The following is an 18,993-nucleotide window of genomic DNA, read 5'->3' on the forward strand; positions in this document are numbered from 1 at the left end:
TGGTGCTAGAACCCTCACTGAACGACAAACCCTGTGCCACGCTAGAGTATCTCGTATTAACCTATGCCTTATCATTCAATCGAATCCTCTTCGCTCTTGTACTAGCTGCCTCAAGCTGTTCTACAGTTCAGTTGCAATACGGTGATCATACGAAAAGGTACTCACGATGCCTAGCTGGTGGTGTTGCTGTTGTCTCGTCGTGCTACTGTACGCTCAGCGGATGATCGTCCCAAGCAGTGCGCAGAACGATGGCTCAGATGAACTGCAAGTAAAGAAACGACTGTTAGTAAGCACGTTTAGTATTGTCGCTTTGTAAAGCAAATCTTTCATTTCTTTGCGTAGGAATGTCCGGGAGGATTCTGTTCGCCCAAGTATCTCTGCCCGAACGGTACGTACAACGAGGCGAATGCGCAGAACCAGGAAATCATTATGCTGCGCTTCGGCGAGGAAGACGTGTGCCAGGACTATATGCAAGTGTGCTGCTCAAATGCGACGAGCATGCGATATGAGTTGGTAGGGATATGGTAGCTAGCAATCGAAACAAGGAAAACTGCTTTATTAAAGCGCCTTTTTATTTTGTTAGGTGACTAACAACGAACCCATAGAATATGGCTGCGGCATAAGCAATCCGGGAGGATTGATTTATCAAGTGGAGGGAAACCGTACGTACGCACAGTACGGTGAATTTCCTTGGGTTGTGGCGATTCTGAAAGCCTTCTACTCGTCCAACGAGCAGCAGTTTACCTACGTTGGTGGAGGTACGCTTATACATCCGAGATTCGTTGTTACGGCTGCACACATTTTTAACAAAACCGAAAATCTCGTCGCTAGCTTCGGCGAGTGGGACATGAACCGGGATGAGAACGTGTACCCGAAACAGGTAATAGCAGGTTGAACAGCAAGTGATGTTCGTATAACAGGTGGATAATGGTTTTTCCTGCCGATTTTTCATTCCACATCCAGAACATTGATATCGATCGGACCATAATCGTTCATCCCGAGTACAATAGCGTGGGACTGTTGAACGATATTGCGTTGGCGCAGCTAAAGCAGAACGTGGTCTACGATAAGCATATCCGGCCGATATGTCTGCCCAACCCAACCGATCGATTCGATGACCAACTCTGCATTTCCACCGGCTGGGGTAGAGAGGCGCTAACCAGCGCTTACGCGAATGTGTTAAAGCGAGTCGACCTGCCGGTAATAGCGAGAGCTTCCTGCAAAAAGTTGTTTGCCGAAACCCGGCTGGGACCGTTCTTCCGCCTGCACAAGAGCGTTCTTTGTGCCGGTGGTGAGGAAGGTGCGGACATGTGCGACGGGGATGGCGGTTCCGGGCTGGCTTGTCCGAACGGGTCGGGTGCGTACGTTCTGGCGGGAATTGTTTCGTGGGGCTTGAGCTGCCATCAGCAGAACGTACCCGGTGCTTACGTGAATGTGGCACGATTTGTAACGTGGATTAATGCTACAATTGAGGGAATACTGTGATTGTCAGTGATTGGAAGCGAAGGGCCATGGATGGAGATTGTGTTACCGAATAAAGGATCTGATTGCAGAAGAATATGTTGCATATTCATACGAAGAAAGAATGATCAAGTTGAAAGATCACAAACACTGCGACAACACTGAGAAAGACTTGGTTCTTGGTTCACTATGTAGCGTGAGCTGGTCTCCATGATTTTGCTTTGATACCATATTCTTCTCCTAACGTAAGGACCATGCAGGTTTTACGTAGTATTTCCAGATCTTATTAAAACACCAAGGAATTATAAATCCTTGCTACGTGGATACAGTCAGTATGGATATCAAACAACAGCGGTGCCGTAGAACCTGACTGGATTTCCAGTAAACCACTTCAGAAATCTTGTTCAACCAATGCACCAAACACACGGTCCTAACAATGTGCTGCAACAATCTCTCATGTACGTAAAGTCTTTCTGCACTTACCTTTGTATTTAATCCGCAATTGGTTTTATCTTCAAGAGCAATTGGCAAAATTCAACTAAAATTACACAAGCAGTTGATATATCCACGCTTGCTCAACTGTTCCAAAGCAGCAACGGTTCGGATTCCTCCATCAGCTGCACCTCACTAGGCACTCACAGCCGTCATCGTTAAAATTGACTCTTTCGTTAAGTTTGTTTTTTTTCGGGTTATTTGGGAACGTTTCGTCAAGAGTGCTGTCAGCAAGAAAAAAGTAGAAAATGTTATTGTTTTATTTTCGTTGGCGTTGTTAAGTGTAACCGAGTGCAAAAACTGGGCGAGAACTGTTGTAAAATTATGCTTTTGAGCGTCGTTTAGTGCCCCTGTCCCAAAGCCAGCGAGTGAAAATGAATTTGTAAGTACTGGTGGCGCGAAGCAAGTGAAGTGTGGGTCGGTGTAGACCTCCTGCCTGCTCCCAGTGCCGTGTGTAGGGGAATGAGTAGGCGGGAGCGGTTGCTGGGTGACGGTGGCGGGTGTTCAAACTGTGTCTTACGGAATGCGAAGAGCGAGAAATTTGAGTGTTTTAAAACATTTTTCGAACGAAAATCTTTGGTAACAGGAGTGAATTCATTTGTTGTTGTTCTTCTCTTCCCTACCCATTTTAGCTTCATACCGAACGAGGTGAAACGGGAAGGTATTTACCTTCAGCATCAGCTTGGCCCGCCGCTGATACACCAGCAGCACCACCAACTGCCCCAGCAGTCGCAGCATCAGCTGCTCGGTTTCGCGCATCCCGGAATGATCGTGAACCTGAAAAAGGAACAGTTCGATCCGTACGAGAAGCTGCCGGATGGCCAGGCGCACAACCAGCAGCATGTGCTGCAGCTGCAACAGCAGGCCCAGATGGTGGGTCTACAGCAGCACATCTCTGCCCAGATGCAGTCTCAGCTGGCCGCCCAACAGCAACATCAGCAGCAGCAACAGCCTCAGCAGCAGCAACAGCAACAACAACAGCAGCAGCCTCAACAACAGCAACAACAGCCGCAGCAGCAGCAACAACAACAACAGCAGCAGCAGCCGCCGCAAACGCAACAGCAACAAACACCTCAGGCGCAAACCTCAACGGCTTCAACGGACACGGCCACACCGACGACAACGACCACCAGCACTACCAGCACCACGAACACCACCACCACCGGTACGGGTAAAAAGAAAAAGAAAGGCAAAGCGAACCGGAACATCGTCATACCGCAGCTGCCGGAAGGGTTCATCGTGAAGGTGAAGGAAGAGTACACGGAAAACTACGTCCGCACCGTGACGAAAATCCCGGAAGTATGGTGGAACCAGGTCTGTTTGCGACTCATGCCGATCCTGTTGTTAAGCTCCCCCCCTATTCCTTTTTCCCGTTTCGTTCGCATACGGTGTTACTTTCTTTGCAGGAGCAGTTTATCCGCACGGTCAAGTCGCCCGGCAAGAAGGAGCGAAAGTACCACGATTACAACGCGGTCAGCGAGCACCAGTGCGATGTGTGCGGGAAGTATTTCAAGGATAAGTACAAGCTGAACTACCACGTGCGCATCCACGTGCCGGAACTGTCGCACCGGTGCGACGTTTGTGGCAAGGTGTTTGCGCACCAGTCGACGCTGCATAATCACAAGCGCATCCATACAGGTAAGTGGCGGGCGGGCGACTCGAAGGGGGTGTTTTGGGTGTGTCGATAAACGGACAGTTCAATGTACGATCGCATGGATTGGGTATATTTTGGATAAATCTTAAATATTTCATTAACCATTTTTTAACCAATTTTTGTTCAAATTTATTCGGTTTAGATAGCATAAGAAATCGATGCTTCTTTCTCTCTAATGGCTGTAAACCTTTGAAATAATATTTTTCATCCAATTAGACTAGTGAACGGCATGTTAAAAGTCTACAGCGAAATCATGAAAAATCTTACTTGATTTCATAAATATTTAAGTGTCATACAGAAAATAACGAAGGAATTATGTATTTGAACACGCTTCCCTCTTGATTAATCCATTTTTATTTTTCTAATGACTGTCCTATATTCTCTATTAATGGTGTATTTCCTATTTAATTTAGTAGAATTTGGCTGGAACGAGTTATATCGAGATTTGCTATTTGTGTTCTACAAATGGTATCTTTACTCTCTATTTAATTTACTATTCAAATGTCCGTTATTGCCGTACCTAGTCACTACAAACTACTAACCCGCTTCTGCGTTCTTTTTCCCTAAGAAGGCAGCACTTTAAACTAACTTCAACAGCACGGCAAAACACAAATTCTCCTCGCAATGTCTTTCACACTCACCCACTGTCCCTGCTCTTGTTTACGGCTCTAGGTGAGCGTGCGTTCAAATGTCTAACCTGCGGCAAAGCGTTCGTACAATCGTCGGCCCTGTCGAACCACACGAAGATACACACCGGCGAGCGGCCGCACGAGTGCCTGATCTGTGGCATCAGCTTCATCCAGAAGATCAACCTTATCTACCACATCCGCATACACAACGGCGAGCGTCCGTACCGGTGCAACATCTGCCAGAAGTCGTTCATCCAGCAGAGCCATATAAAGAACCACATGAAGGTGCACAAGAAGGACAATCCGCTCGACTGCAGCATGTGCGGCAAAAACTACAGCGATCTCAACGAGCTGACCGAGCACTACGCGTCGCACCATACGGCCGAGCTGACGTACCGGTGCCAGGCCTGTGGCAAATCGTTCGCCCAAGCCAACCATCTCAAGATCCACAAGAAGAACTTCTGCAACAGCAAGTCGAACTAGATGTGTCCTTTCCGTTTCCTTTTTTCGGTCCTTTTTCCCCGCATTTCTCTGTTTGCTGTCCCGTGACTTTCTTTGAAAATTCAAAAACAAAAACACAATCCTTTCGTTATCCTTTCCCATTCCTATCTTTCTTTCTTTCAATCGCATTTTTGTGTGGTGTTCACACACTAAAGAAGAACCTTCCTATATATTAGAAAAAAAGATTATACAGTCAGTAGTGTGTCGTCCGGCGGCTAGGTCCTATCACTCTCTGGATTCCCCATCCTCCTCCCATACCTACCCCGGATCGCCCTAGTTCTTATAGAGTGCGTGTAATGCGAGAAGCAGCAGGAGCAGCTTTGCAACATTGCGGAATGTTATTTCGTCTTTTGCTTACATTACACACGATACGTCGTTTATGTTTTTTTTAGTTACTAGCACAAAGTTCAAAGTATCGTTACAAACGCTAAGCCCAGAAGCGACCAAAACCAATAGGAGATGCCAGATGTGTGTTTTCCGGATCGTGGAAATCACACACAACCCCCACCCCTCCCTCATCCCCCCTCTCAACACGATAATAGTCCGATTCCCAATAGTTAAGCTCCCGCCAACCTTCCACCTGCCCTGAAACACTAGAAGTTACGCACTTCTACCGTTAAATACAGTCACTTTGCCACCCGAACACAGCTGGTAACACATTGGATTGTAACCGTTCTTATAACGTTTCTCTTACTCAAACGGCATGGCCCTTCAAATTCCCCCAGTGTTTGCACGTAATCAACTCGTAATTTCAAAATTAATGCTTCTAAATTGATAACAAAAAAAGCGCCCTCCCGTGTACGTGTGTGTGTGTGTGAAACCTTATCACGTGAATGCTTCAACCAGTGAAGGTTCATCCCGGTAAAAGTAGAATGTAAAACAAGGAAAAAATCACACCCTTTTTAGAGAGTAGTGTTCTCCGTTTGAAATGGCGACCGTTGGCGACGATGTGCCGTTTCAACACGCTCGGAAATAGGCAGCGTGCGGCGTGGTACGGCTCGTATAGCATAATTAACTCTAAAGTATATTGGCAAACAAAGAATCCAAACACACACGCACACACACGTTTCGGCACGATACGCGGTAGCGCAGTAGCAGTGGGTGGTAAGCAATTATTACGCGTGCAGAAAAAAGGAAAGCAAATATTGATTAATAAAAATCAAAACAATTGTAGAGAGCTGTATGTGAAACTATATGCGCGTGGCGTTATCGAACCATTTGAACGAGTGTTTTAATATCCGAAGAATTTGTTTTTTAAAGGCGTGTCGGTGAATGGTTTGCAATTGGACAAGAAGTTTAAATCGAAAACGATTCCGAATAATAAGAACGTTTATTATTTTTATTTTGATCTCTTGAAAACCGATTATTTGTATTAACCGCAAAGATCATCATTTATAAATTAACGATTAATCAAAAACGTTTACTTTACCCACCTCATCTCACCCCATAGCATGAAACGATGTGATTTGAATGAAGCAATGTTTGATGGCGTGAAGCGATCGCATGACGAGATATGGATGCAATGTGATGGTGAAATGCACTCGCTACAATTCTGCACCATGAATGCTGCAAAAAGGGTGGAAGTGTCGTTAACATTGCCACAGATTCTTCGTCAGCCCCCCCATCACCGCAGCGCTCACAATCAATACTAACGCGGAGAACAAACCGGCCGGATTGGCAGCGCCGGCCGATGCGTACTGCTCGAACTTGCGCGCCCAGATCGCGAACGTGTAGAGGTCCGAATGAGCGCGGGTCAGCTTGTACGTCACAATGTTGTGCGGTGTCCTGTAACAATGCGAAACCGTTACTAAGTGAAATGATAGGACAAAACAAGCAAAAAAACAAGAAAACCTACGGATCGCCTACGCTCGGTACGACGGTGTACTCCGTCTCGGACACGTCGAACGGTACGATGCTGGTATCCACGTTGTTCGGCAGCACAAATGTTTCATCGTTGTTAGCGAACTTTGCCTGTATCGTGATGGTGTTGAACGTGACCGCTTCATCGTACGCTTCGGTTGCAGCGAACCGGCGCGAACAGTCGCTATAGTTGGCGGAGGAGCAGGCAAAAATGGCACACGTCGTAATCTGGCCATCGGCAAACCCGTCGAACGTACGGCCAGCATCGTAAGCCGCCAGCTTGTAGCGATAGTAGTTCTGCAAATGAGAGCATGCGAGAGAGTTATCTCCGTTTAACGCATATCATATTAGGAAGCCATCCGGCAAGGTGTGATAAGCGGAACAGCGACAAGATGTTACCGTATTTTGCAGATTCGGCTTGACGCTGTAGTTAATCGTAAAGTTGCAACAGTGACTTTCGTAGCAGACCGACTCCTGCAGCAGTGCGTTCGACGTCATCGGCAGATCTTTCGTCGCGTACTTGTCGATCTGGTCACGCTTCAGGTAGAGCTTGGCCATCTGGGCCGGCGTACCTTTCGGCTGCGGGATCTTGTTAATCGCCGCATTTGGGAATGTCATTTTGGGCACCTGTGCGACATAAAGCTTGCTGCAAAAGAGAAGAGCGAAATGAAATGAAAACTTAAACCCTTCACAATGGCGGCATCGGTCAACAATATACGCACGTTTGCGGTTCGTGGTTCATGACGGTCGTGAGCTCACCGCGCCGACCGGAGTAGATCCCCGTACCGGTGCTGCCCACCCCCGGGAAGCTAGCGCCGGCCGCGAGCAGATTCACGTTGTTCGAAAATGCCCACCCCTGCTGGATCTGGGCCGCCGTTAGGAAGGGCAGCTCGGAGAACCACATCGTCGGGAAGATAAAGTCGGTAATGCCCAACCGTACGAGCTCCAGCGCCGGCTGGTTGAACATCAGATCGAAACAGATAAAGTGGCCAAACTTCACCCCAAAGTCCGTCTCAAAGCTCGCCATCTCCGGGTAGACGGTCGTGTTGATACCGGCCTCCCCGAACAGGTTGAACTTTCGGTACCGCGACACGACCACACCCTCCCGGTCGAACGCCACGTTCGTGTTGAAGTGGTACAGCCCATCGGCACTGCACGGGCGCACATCGCCCGCCTCCGGACAGCGGGCCTTCTCGGTCAGATTAATCACGACGTACTTTTTGCGGTTGCGTGCGGCACAGGAAATGTCCCGGACGACCGGCTCGTACTCAAGGATGTTGCACGGTGCGATCGCATCCTTCGGATGTGGTACGAACGAAGCGGTTGCCACACGGTTCAGCGTGCCTTCGGGAAATGCCAGCACATCGGTAGTGTCCGCCTCGGGGGAGTTTATAATCGATAGATACTGGACGAGACGGTTCGCCGTGCTGGTTTCGGCCGTTTCGCCATTCACACGATCGGAGCTGAACTCTACCACACCGGCCCAATAGTGTGGATCACCTGGCGTGGAGATCTGCGTAAAAGAGGCAAGGTGAAGATGGCAGGGTTAGGCACAAGCACGGACGCAGCGAGCGGAAGTGAGCGTGCAATTAATTGAGCGTGCAGCAGTGACGTACCTGTAGGCTCGGTGCAACGAGCAGCAGTAAAATGCAAAATAGGACTGGCGGTTTGTTCATGGCGGCGTACGGATGGGCACGGGAAGCGGGTGTATTGGCGACGGCGACCTTCGCTTCGGTTGCTGGTCGATCGGGAACTGATGACAGCTGGTTGTCATCCGATCGGGGGTTACCTGTTGTTTCGCCTTGAGGGCGATATAGCCGCGATAAGTTCGTCCGGCGGCAGCGCCATTGCATTAATACCACTGATAGCACCACGAGCACTTTACATCGAATGCACGGACGGTTGTAAGTGTAAGCGTGTCCGGCGAAGAAGCTATTAACAGTGATTAACGAAAAAAGTATGCCCGCGCGTTCGAGACGAGGTGTAAGAATAATGGAAGGAATGAAGTTATCGAATACGACATCAAGAGCAGTTAGTTTCCGAATTGGAACAATTCTTTTTTAAACAACAATTTAAATTGAATGCACTAAAATACTAGCAGTAAAATAAAGTAACATCACGTGTAGGACACTGTATGATAAGCTGTAATGGACATTTAAAGCGCCCTTCTCATCCTAGGGGTAAGTGTGAGTGAGTGATAGCTACAATGTATTCAGCAATCGGACTCTGATCTCAACCCCTCTCTATATCATCTTATCTGGTGGTATAGTCTGGTGTAATTATCATTCTAGAAACCGTCTGATGTCGATCACGTTTCAAACAGATGCGACCAAAGTTTAAGTATGCAAAGTCTTATTACATCAATTCCATGATCTGCAGTCGTGTTTACTTCTTGTCTGTTTGTTACCAATGGTGGAAAATTTCACAAGTCTCTCCATTATACATAAAAAAACAACGACACGGTCTATCGATTGAACAATGCGAATGCAGGAAGCGGCTATTATCGATTCGGAAAGCCAACCCTTGGATGGCTTGGAGGATGTAGTGGCGAGCGCTTGTGTTTGCATCCCGAAAAAATAAGCCAAAGACTAGATAAAGAACCTCTAATCTATCGTAGATGATAAGCAAAAATAGGGACGAACGATTAGTCACGACAAGCGAATCTTGCTTCACCATTCGACCATTCACACATTCCAACAAGTGCTCTGTCGATAACGTTTAGCTTCACTTATCAGTGGGTGGTTGGATTATGTGTGACTTTAAAATCAATGTGAGCTGCCTGGGCAGGGAATCGATTAGGTTATAAACGATTTGCTTTATCTATTTTTTGCATTGAAAATAATTCACAACAGTTTGTAATTAATTGCAAAAGGAAGTTACAATACACAGCGATTGGAGGGGGCTTAGTGTAAGCTTCCGTTGAAACTTGAAGTTTAGCACGTGCGATAGCTGCGGCTCTCATGCCTCCAGGGGGCGGTATATGAGTTAAAATCTCGGCGTAGGTGGCTAAACCGGTATCGGGAAGGTCTTTCGAGCCCGGAAGAAATGGAATCTTAAACGAGCTTGAGTTGAAGTACCGGCAGCTGTTTGACAGCATGATTGACCACGTGTTTCATGAGCAAATGAGTTGTGATAAGTATTTAGACCAATCTATTATCATATATAATACGAAATGGAAATATCTGAAAACTTGCTTCAATCATGCTACATAATTAAGCTACGTGATCCCTTCAACCTGTCATTAAATCACATTTCTACTTCATAAGGGATCAAATGCATGTTACTTGACCAAAAAGTTTGATTTTCACGCTCTCATCCCAATACCGCTCGATTTATTGCAACTCCGGCAAGCTGGGAGGATTCGATTTTTACAATATGGACTCCACTCGTCGCACACCATTCCAAAATACCGTGTTCCGATAGTGATTAAGCTTTGGCTTGCTCTCGACCATAGCTGCATATTGCTTGTGCCGATCAATTTTTTGTTGTTGAAAAAAATGCCTTTTTTTCTTCTCCCTAGTGGCTCCTAGGTGCCATTTTTGTCCAGTTCCAATCCCTTTTGGCTACTTCAAAACGTGTATCAAAATAATTAAGAACATTATGGACTGCACTAGCAGGAAGCCGAGCCGAAATCTAACGAAATTGCTAACGAAATCTTGTAATATTACCAAAAATCAGATTTTAAACAATGAACCGACATAGTTCATCAATGCCCAAATTTTGTCTTGAACAAGCTTGAAGATACTTTTTTCATCATGATTCAAATGGTTGGTGAAGATCATCAATTTAGCGATGAAAAAGACTTCCGGTTCGCACGTAATCTACTTACACCTTGAAATTGTAGACCTAGAGATACAGTTTTGTTGCTTTAGTCAATGGTGGGTTTCGACGTTTTTTAGGTAGTTTTACTCGTTTTTTATTAATATCAAAGTTTAATGCTTTCACGAGAACTGCTTCGTGAAAACGTCGACAACTTGCAAACAAAGCAATGATCGGAGAAAATAGGATTAAAAGATATAGCAACTTCTGATGTGACACCGAAGTTTGAATAATTAGTCTTCTTACTTATAATGCAAATCATTTGATATTTAATTGGCACATTGATAATAATATTCTTAATCATAAATTTATAACTCCGAACGTAGCAATATTTCCAGGTTGTTTACATTCAAATAATGTAATACCGGGAAGGTTCAGAGGGCTAATAGATAACCATACTTGCTGCGATGGGTAGTACTGATGGGACACGAAGCAGCACTTCGTAGCAACGACTGCGTGTGATATAATGATAAATAGAAGTAGTAATTATAACATAGGATCATGAACTATCCATATATCTTATTCCTGTAGCCTGGGGATCTATTCGATGGACGTCTCGACTCCTACAAAGGCGAATGGGTTAAATTCCAGTTCTGGCCTTCCGTAACAAGGACCTGCCATTGTATTACTATATTGATTACTCACTGGTTACTAATACTTAATAAGCGTTGGAGGGGATGGCATGATCGCATTGTGAATATAGTCTGTAAAAGCTGTATGCACTCGCATATAATTTTTAGATTGATTGATGCACATCAAATCTTTGATCTTTAATCTAACAAAACAATAAGGGGCGGAGAATTTCTGTAATTAGCAAATGCATCTCTTTTTACTACTTCTTCATGTCTATTAGAACTAGAACAGTAATCACAGTAGAACTAGAACAGTTAGCCGGTCTCGTGGTACAGTCGTCAACTCGTACGACTTAACAATATGCCCGTCACGGATTCAAGCTCCAAATGGATCGTGCCGCCATACTGATGTAGGACTAATTATCCTGCTATGGGGGGAAATCAATAAGTCACTGAAAGCCAAGCTCACAAGTGGTACAGGCAGGATCATTTCTTCAACCGAAACACTTCATGTTACTTATCATAGGAAAACAAATATCAACAAACAACGTTTCGGTGATCACAGAATCTATCTATAATTTCGTAAGAAATATTTTGATGCCAAATCTTTGGCCATGTAGAAAAATGGATACATAAAAACAAGCTTTTTCAAACCCAGTTCATGATATTCACTCATATCAACCACTACTGAAGCACATGCTACATATGCCATCTTTGCAGTAACATAATCATCGAGGCCCCAGGCAGTTGTTTACTCCTCTCTTCTTGTTAGCCCAGCAATCGTCAAAGTGCGGCTCGCGAGCCGCATGAGGCTCTTTGATGTCGCGAAGGCGGCTCTTAACAGTACATATATTTCATCGAACTTTCACACATTTTTGCTCTCACACTTCTTTCCATTGGCCATATCCCGTGTTAATGCCACCTGGATCCCCGGAAAGGCCTAAACTAGTTGCTTTTAAATCTCTCAATGAATGTAGCATTCAATTAAATCTTTAAAAATTATCAATTTTTACGATGGTTTTCAAAATCTATCCATTCTAAAGGCCGGGCTACATTGATCGTACTCCCAAGTGTAATTTCGATTTTCACTAGCGCATCTGGCGACGACCAGCGCAAGCTAGATGTCGGTATAATTTATGTGTCAAAATTATTCATACTTGGTGTCTCATCAAGTTTCGAGCAGGCTTCTTGTATGCCGTATGAAATGTTTATAAACGTCCATAAATTGCAACAAAATAGGCCGTTAATTGTTGTTGGTGGATAAATCGTCATTCATACAAAGCACTAGGCAACATTTTTCCCCATCTTCCAACATCTTTCCATCATTGGGTAAAATTATAGCCTCCTGGACCCAAAACGTTTTTTGACAGATAAATTATACCAGCATCTTGCTTCAACCCGCCGCCGCTAGATGGCGTACGCGTGCACAAAAATTACACTACGGAGTACGATCAATGTAGCCCGGCCTTAATACAAAATTACTCATTTTGTAATGCGGACCTAAATTATCATCCGGTCCGTCATATCATTTGTCTTCTATAAACAGGAATGATTAAGACCAATCTTGATGAATGTAAAGGAAGGAGTTATAGAGAGAATACTCAAACTACAAAGTTTCAATGATATATAGATTATTTTATAATTTTTAGATGTTTTATGTTCTAAGAAAAACATTCCTAAATGCACTGAAGAGGAATAAATCTTATGCAAACAACAATTTTGGTATGAGTAACCAACTTTCTTTCGGATGAATTAGAACAGGGGTTTCCAAACTACGGCCCGCGGGCCGCATGCGGCCCTCAAGAGCTTAAAATGCGGCCCCGATGACTTTGCCAGATTTAGAATAAATATTAGGTTATTTTGACTTTTTGAAAAGAAATTGTATTTTTTTACATATCTTAGACAAAAATCAAGCTTTAGTAACACGAATCTGTTCAAGTATCGTTAGTATTTTGTTATAAAATGAGATTAAAACGTTCACTCATCAATTATAGGTAACATCAAATGGCCCTCAACATAGTGATTTTTGAAGCAATGCGGCCCGCGGGCTGAAAAGTTTGGAGGCCCATGAATTAGAACAAAATGACTTCTATTCTAGATTAGAGGTTACGCATTAAAAAACCATTATGTAACCCGGTTAATGCATGTAAAAATGCGTAAATATTTAAAAGCAAATGCAAGGAATCTGCTAGAATTATAATCATCTAAGAAACGTAAATATATTGAAAAGTCTTTTCAATCGCAGCAGGAACAATCTGTAGCAGTTGGTGGTGATCGTACGGCCTACCGCACAGTACGGTCAAGTTGCCCCATCACGGCACACCGATTATGCGACATAGCTAGAGAGAGATCGAGCGAGCGAGAGATAAAAAAACGAATCAACATAACTCGATCAAATTCTTCCGAGTTGCGCAAAATGTAGTTCCTGGGGCGTTTTTGGTCAACACACTTCTTCTAGCATTACCCATTCCATTTTTTGTAATGCGTTCTCATTTGTACACCCTCCCTACATGCGTGCACTTGTTGCCCGCCGGCGATCGTGTCAGACGCACTCGAAGGTCGCGTTGGCTTCACGTTGGCTGCCGTTTTCTTGGCATTGACATTGCCCTACCCTCTTCGTTACACACACTGCTGCTTTGGCGGTTTTTTGTTTGTTGGCTGATGGCTTGTTTTCGGCAGTTAATGTTGTCCTCTCCGGTGTGGTTATGCGTTTCTTTTTCTTGTTTATCTCATCTCTTACCCGCCCGGTGCGGCTTTAACGCTAATGTTGTGCTGCTGCTCGATCAAAACGCAATCGCGATCTTTCTGGTTTTTTTTTTAATTCGCGGTATGTTTCGGAAGAGAATGGTGCGAGGCACGGGCGACCGAAGCGAAACTCCAAAAAAGGTTTGTTCACCCCCGGACGACCCGAACCGGTGGGGCTAGGGTGGGTCCACCTGTTCTGCTCCCCTATGCTGCATGCCACCACGTTTGGGTGGCTTTTTTCGATGACTAGAACCGGACAATGTTTTCGCACTTTGTAGTTTCAATTTCAGCGCCACAACGCGGAACAAACTGCGGGTTTGGACGATTATTCTTTCAATGTGTAGCCTTTTTATTGCCTATTTTTGATGAGCTATAGCATTCATTTTCTTAGCTGCGGCAGCAGCAGTTACATTAATCGTCGAATAATTACGCTTTAATTATAAATTGCTGCTTTGCTATTTGGCAGCACATCATACATAGCACACAACAAAACAATCATAGTTTGATCTATTTTCTCAACTCTCATACTTCGTTTATTTAGCCTAAGGAATTAGAACTAGACCTAGGAGAAACAGAGGGAGATAGTGAGATGAAGGTAGAAAAAAACAACCAAATAGTTCACACACCTCTACCTCCCCATTCTCGGACAAACGAAACTAGATTAAACCTCACCCATTGCAAGCCTATGCTGCTGCTGCTGTTGCCACAGCTTTTGACACACAACAGAGCGGCATTCTTGACGTGGATCACGAAATCCAAAGCGTGGAGGCAGTTGCGGAGCAATAGATTAGTGCACTCAAGGGAGTAGCTTATGGAAGAAGCAAAAAACAACACAATTCAACTCACTGTTTCATGAGCACGCGGAGATCTTAACGCGAAGGGATGGAAAAAAAGAGAGAAGGGGGGCAATATATAGAGATCACCCCGTTTCCCGCGTGTTCCGCGTGTGGAAATCGTGAAATGGCCCGCGGTAAAATGAGCTAAGCGAACATTAGCGAACTAAATAAAGTTGGCGATTACTTTACTTCTCGATTCATCGCTACCGAAGCCCAGTCGGGACCGGTCGGTATTTGCATGTGATCGATCATTTGCTCGATTGTCCTCTCTCTCTCTTTGTTTTTTTTTTTTATGGCTAGCTTTACTTTAGCTTACTCTTTCGGTTTGATAGAAAGTTACATCCTTTGACAGTTTTTCATCGTAGGAGGCGTTTTAATGGTATTTTTAAATTGTTCGTTAAACCGTTTCTTTTCATGGTATAACTAATGGTTAAGTAATGGGAATCAAAGATTATTAAATATCAGTATAGTTAATAATAAATTTATTGTATAGAACGTAACGGTGATCATAGTTTAAACAGACAATTTGCTAGTGCTGCAAAGACGTGACATTTTTTTTTCATTATACATTTTTGATAGCGATGATAACGTGCACACGAGTGAAACGCATACGAAATTATTTAAATCAATTTAATGAAAGCAGCATAAGCAAAAGGTGTAGCCGGGCATGTGCGTGTATGTTTGTCTTTTTAATTGTCATTTTATAATTTACACTTTTTTAAGATTTTTGTTTACATTAATTTCTCGCACGTGCAACATACAAATTACGAGTTTCAATTCCTCTCTTTTTCGACCGATCCTTTCCTTTATTGAAAGAAACACTGCCACACGTGGCGAATGATTTCGTGTTCCGTAAAAAAAGAAAGATTAATTGGGTTTCAGGGTAGCCCGTGCCGGCCAACCACCCCAATACTGCTGCGTTATTTAGTGTGATTCTGTATTTTACACGCTCTCATGTAAGGTAAATAATGTATCGGAGCCTTTATTTTTGCACCATCCGCACTTTCCGCCCTGCTGGGTTTGCTGCCCAAAAGTCCAGACAGCTTTTTGGAATGGAACCATTTTACCGTTTTCGAGCAGGGCGTAGCACGTGGAAAACAGATCTGATTTACTTTGTAATTTACAAGCGCATCTTTACGCGTGTGTGCAAATAAAATGCAATTAGTTTTACCTTTAAATCCCATTTGTTAATTGGGAGATGTTATTCTTGTTTTTTTAAATTATTTTAGAAACGTCCAATAATAACCCTTGCTCTTCTCTGTAGTACAATCCTTTTTTTCTGATGCAATCTGATGGATCCAGTACTTGACCTAAATTGTCCAACACAACCCTGCAACAGAATCAAATCTTACTATGTGAAAGTTGTCCCCATCGTCTGTTTTGGAACGATTCCCGTCCTTGCTCCAGGATGTGTGCAAGAATTTCCCAACATAACACAATTGTCCTTGTCTTTCACCGTGTCGGCCAACTGATGTTGATGGCGATTCGGTGTTATAAATAAGTTGGTCTGACACTAATGGTTCATTTACTTGCAGTTAATGTGATGCCGTGACTGCCTGCGTGCTTTAGAGCAGCTCACAACTATCAAGAGGAAGAGTGAGATCGTTTAGTGTGCAGTTTGCTTGAAAGTATGCATGTATGGTAGCTTTGGAGGACATCCAAAGTTTTACTACATTCTTGTATTATATTGTAATAATTGAAATTAAAATAATTTAGATAATTTTAATATAAAGAAAAGCGGCGGAAGTTTGCAGAACGATCTCGGCGAATAGGGAATGTGCAGAATACATCCTCAGAATATTGAAAGCTGACATTCGTGATAGTAGGTATGAAGTTATACAATTAATGCCGCGCTTCAAAATTGCAGTCATGATTTTGGAAATTTTAGAAAAGGAATTTTGATCGAATACAGATTCGAGAGAGCACAACGGATGACTAGACTTGTTATGTCATAAGAATGAAGTCGGACAATCACGCTGAAAGATATATTCTATCACATCCACGCAGACATAATTGACATGAAATGATCTGATGTGCAGATATCATTGTTGATTTAATATTCGTGAAAGAACTTGTGAATTATACGGCGATATTACAATTGCAATGAGGCCGTTATGTAAGGCCGTCTGGTCCACAGTAAATGCAATTTCTGTTGATCACAGTCGATCAGTAAATATTAAATATTGATCTTATCAATCAAATATCAATGGGTCTCGATTTGTACCGGGCTAAGATCCATGAAGGATACGTTTTTAAGTCATACGACTTGACGATGCTACGCTAAGCCTATGCTACGGCACCAATATTGGAGAAAAGTTAGATATGTTGAAAAATAAGTTTAAAAATATCAACGATTCTTGAGTGGTTAATTGCCATCCGTTGGTTGCTTTCTTTATCTCCCTATACAAAACGAAGTAAGAGGTGACGCTCACGTCACGCTCACGTTACGCTCATAGGTGAAACGATTGCTCACTATAGGATCTTCCTGTACGAAAAAGTTACTCACTATAGAACGGTTTGCTAACCAACTATGGGTGCTTGGATGATTTTTATTTCATAAAGAGGATGCCTTTCTTTGAGGCAACAAGCAATGGTAGATTGATAGAATCATTGAGATATTCAAATCGAAAGACATCATTGTTTTCTTCTACCAACGTATTGTAAGTGTATCAACAATCATCAAATTATTCCCAGTGATTCTAAATAATTGTGTGGTAAAGATTATACCCCGTTCCATCTATTTGATCATGCAGAGTAGTGTTGTGTGGTACAAAACATTTAAACAAAAAGTAAGACAAAAAAGTACTTGCTTCGAACTACAGTGAACCCTCTCTTATTTGAGAGGCGATGGGACTGTCGAATAAGAGGGGTTTTCAAATTACAGAGGTGAAAAGTGAATGAAAGGTCCATCCAAACAAGAAAGAGACAGAACATTTAGTATGCAGCCTTAACTGTTGCTATAGGAAACTGCGAACAGAATCGCCAATTTGAGCACACATCTTTCAATAACCATGGCAACACCATACACAAATAAGAGGGACACAGATTTCAGAGGTTTTCTAAATTAGAGGAACAAAAATGTACTGGAAATCAAGGGACTGTGCAAAATGTTCAAATAAGAGAGGTTTTTCAAATTGGAGAGGTGTCAAATAAGAGAGGGTTCACTGTATCATCCAAGTGAAATCAAATGCTCGCTAGAAAGGATTGCAAAATCGTACAGTATGAACGTTGAACAAATACAATTTTTCATTATAGATTACTCCAAAAATTCGGGTACAATGCAATATAGTGAACACATTGGAGCTGAAAATTAGGTCCACATGAAGATCTTAAAAACATGCATATAACGGGTTTATATTTCCCATGGATCGGGCCTTCATACGTAGATGCGTGGATAAGGCTTTGTACGAGTTGTGTTAAACAGTTGAAAAAAGCAAAATATAAATAATTGAATTTCAATAATCCATTGAAAGTATATCTTGCGGGAAAAATTATCGTATGGTTCAGCAGTGGCAATACAACTAAACTGAACTGAAAACCTGAAATGAACAGCAACTCTTATAGGAAAAAGTAATGGGACAATAATATACACGGAATAAGGACATTCCTAGGTTAGGGTTTCTTTTATATATGGGAAAATGATAAAGTAACAAAGTTGAATGAAGTTAGTGCAATTGTTTTTATTAGCATTTGGCACATACATGGTTGCTTGGTGCTCAAATATTCTTGCAGAAGGTGGGGCACGGGTCAATAATAAGCCGTGACAGTGACCTCTGTGGATGGGAGACTCGCATCCATATATCATATGAACATGTCATGACATTTAACAGTAGCTATTCCAAAAGTTTAGAACGACTAAATTTTCTGTGGCGTCGACATTACCATCCGTCACATCTTAACCGAATGCCATGGTTATACAGCAGAACGCATCACCTGCCAATTGGACCACAGCATCGAAAACATTCTCTCACCAGACAGCGATTGCCAATATAAAAAAAAATCCTTCATATTTCATTCCTTCATTCGCCTTTTAAAATTCCTTCATAATACTAACTTTTATAAACAACTTTAACCAAAACCAAATTGTTACAGACAATAAAATCAACAGATAGTTTTAAGTAAACTGAGTCTATCCGGTATAAGGTAATTTGCAAACCACAAATGGCTTGCAAAGCAGATTGTTAAATTTTAGGTATAGATAACATTATTAAAAGAGGCGAATGTGGCCAATCGGCTCAAAGTCTCTATAAAAAAGACTGACTGAAAGATGACTAAATTAAATTTTTGTATGTAGTATGTGGTTGTAAAAATGGTCAATCATAGCAGAATAGTCAAACATCTTCTTCTTTGCCACAACAACCGTTTGCCGTCGGTCAAGGCCTGTACCACAGCGGGGCTTGGTTTTCAATAACTTTTTGATAATC

At 43.0% G+C, this 18,993-nt stretch overlaps 3 protein-coding genes across 6 annotated transcripts; 2 read left to right on the top strand and 1 right to left on the bottom strand.

Moving 5' to 3' along the window:
* Nucleotides 1–111: 111 nt before the first annotated feature.
* Nucleotides 112–1,558, top strand: LOC120904999 (phenoloxidase-activating factor 2-like). Of its 2 annotated transcripts, none has more exons than XM_040315604.1 (4): nt 112–268; nt 343–513; nt 584–880; nt 964–1,558. In XM_040315604.1, exons 1-4 carry the CDS (start codon nt 167–169, stop codon nt 1,483–1,485), a joined length of 1,092 nt encoding a protein of 363 aa, XP_040171538.1. In that variant the 5' UTR covers nt 112–166; the 3' UTR covers nt 1,486–1,558. The 2 variants fall into 2 exon arrangements, with proteins under 2 accessions (XP_040171538.1, XP_040171539.1); XM_040315605.1 differs by having other exon boundaries at nt 167–282.
* Nucleotides 1,559–2,162: 604 nt separating this feature from the next.
* LOC120901538 (adult enhancer factor 1-like) lies at nt 2,163–5,932 on the top strand. Of its 3 annotated transcripts, none has more exons than XM_040309564.1 (4): nt 2,163–2,335; nt 2,586–3,267; nt 3,360–3,591; nt 4,280–5,932. In XM_040309564.1, exons 1-4 carry the CDS (start codon nt 2,328–2,330, stop codon nt 4,717–4,719), a joined length of 1,362 nt encoding a protein of 453 aa, XP_040165498.1. In that variant the 5' UTR covers nt 2,163–2,327; the 3' UTR covers nt 4,720–5,932. The 3 variants fall into 3 exon arrangements, with proteins under 3 accessions (XP_040165498.1, XP_040165499.1, XP_040165500.1); XM_040309565.1 differs by having other exon boundaries at nt 3,366–3,591; XM_040309566.1 differs by having other exon boundaries at nt 2,586–3,252.
* A 100-nt stretch (nt 5,933–6,032) lies between these two features.
* LOC120901537 (vanin-like protein 1) lies at nt 6,033–8,382 on the bottom strand. Its single transcript, XM_040309563.1, has 5 exons — nt 8,214–8,382; nt 7,320–8,110; nt 6,997–7,243; nt 6,593–6,894; nt 6,033–6,522 (listed from the first exon to the last, which is right to left on the bottom strand). Exons 1-5 carry the CDS (start codon nt 8,271–8,273, stop codon nt 6,327–6,329), a joined length of 1,596 nt encoding a protein of 531 aa, XP_040165497.1. The 5' UTR covers nt 8,274–8,382; the 3' UTR covers nt 6,033–6,326.
* Nucleotides 8,383–18,993: the final 10,611 nt, after the last annotated feature.

The sequence above is a fragment of the Anopheles arabiensis genome, chromosome 3 (genome assembly GCF_016920715.1).
Source record: "Anopheles arabiensis isolate DONGOLA chromosome 3, AaraD3, whole genome shotgun sequence".
Classification (NCBI taxonomy): domain Eukaryota; kingdom Metazoa; phylum Arthropoda; class Insecta; order Diptera; family Culicidae; genus Anopheles; species Anopheles arabiensis.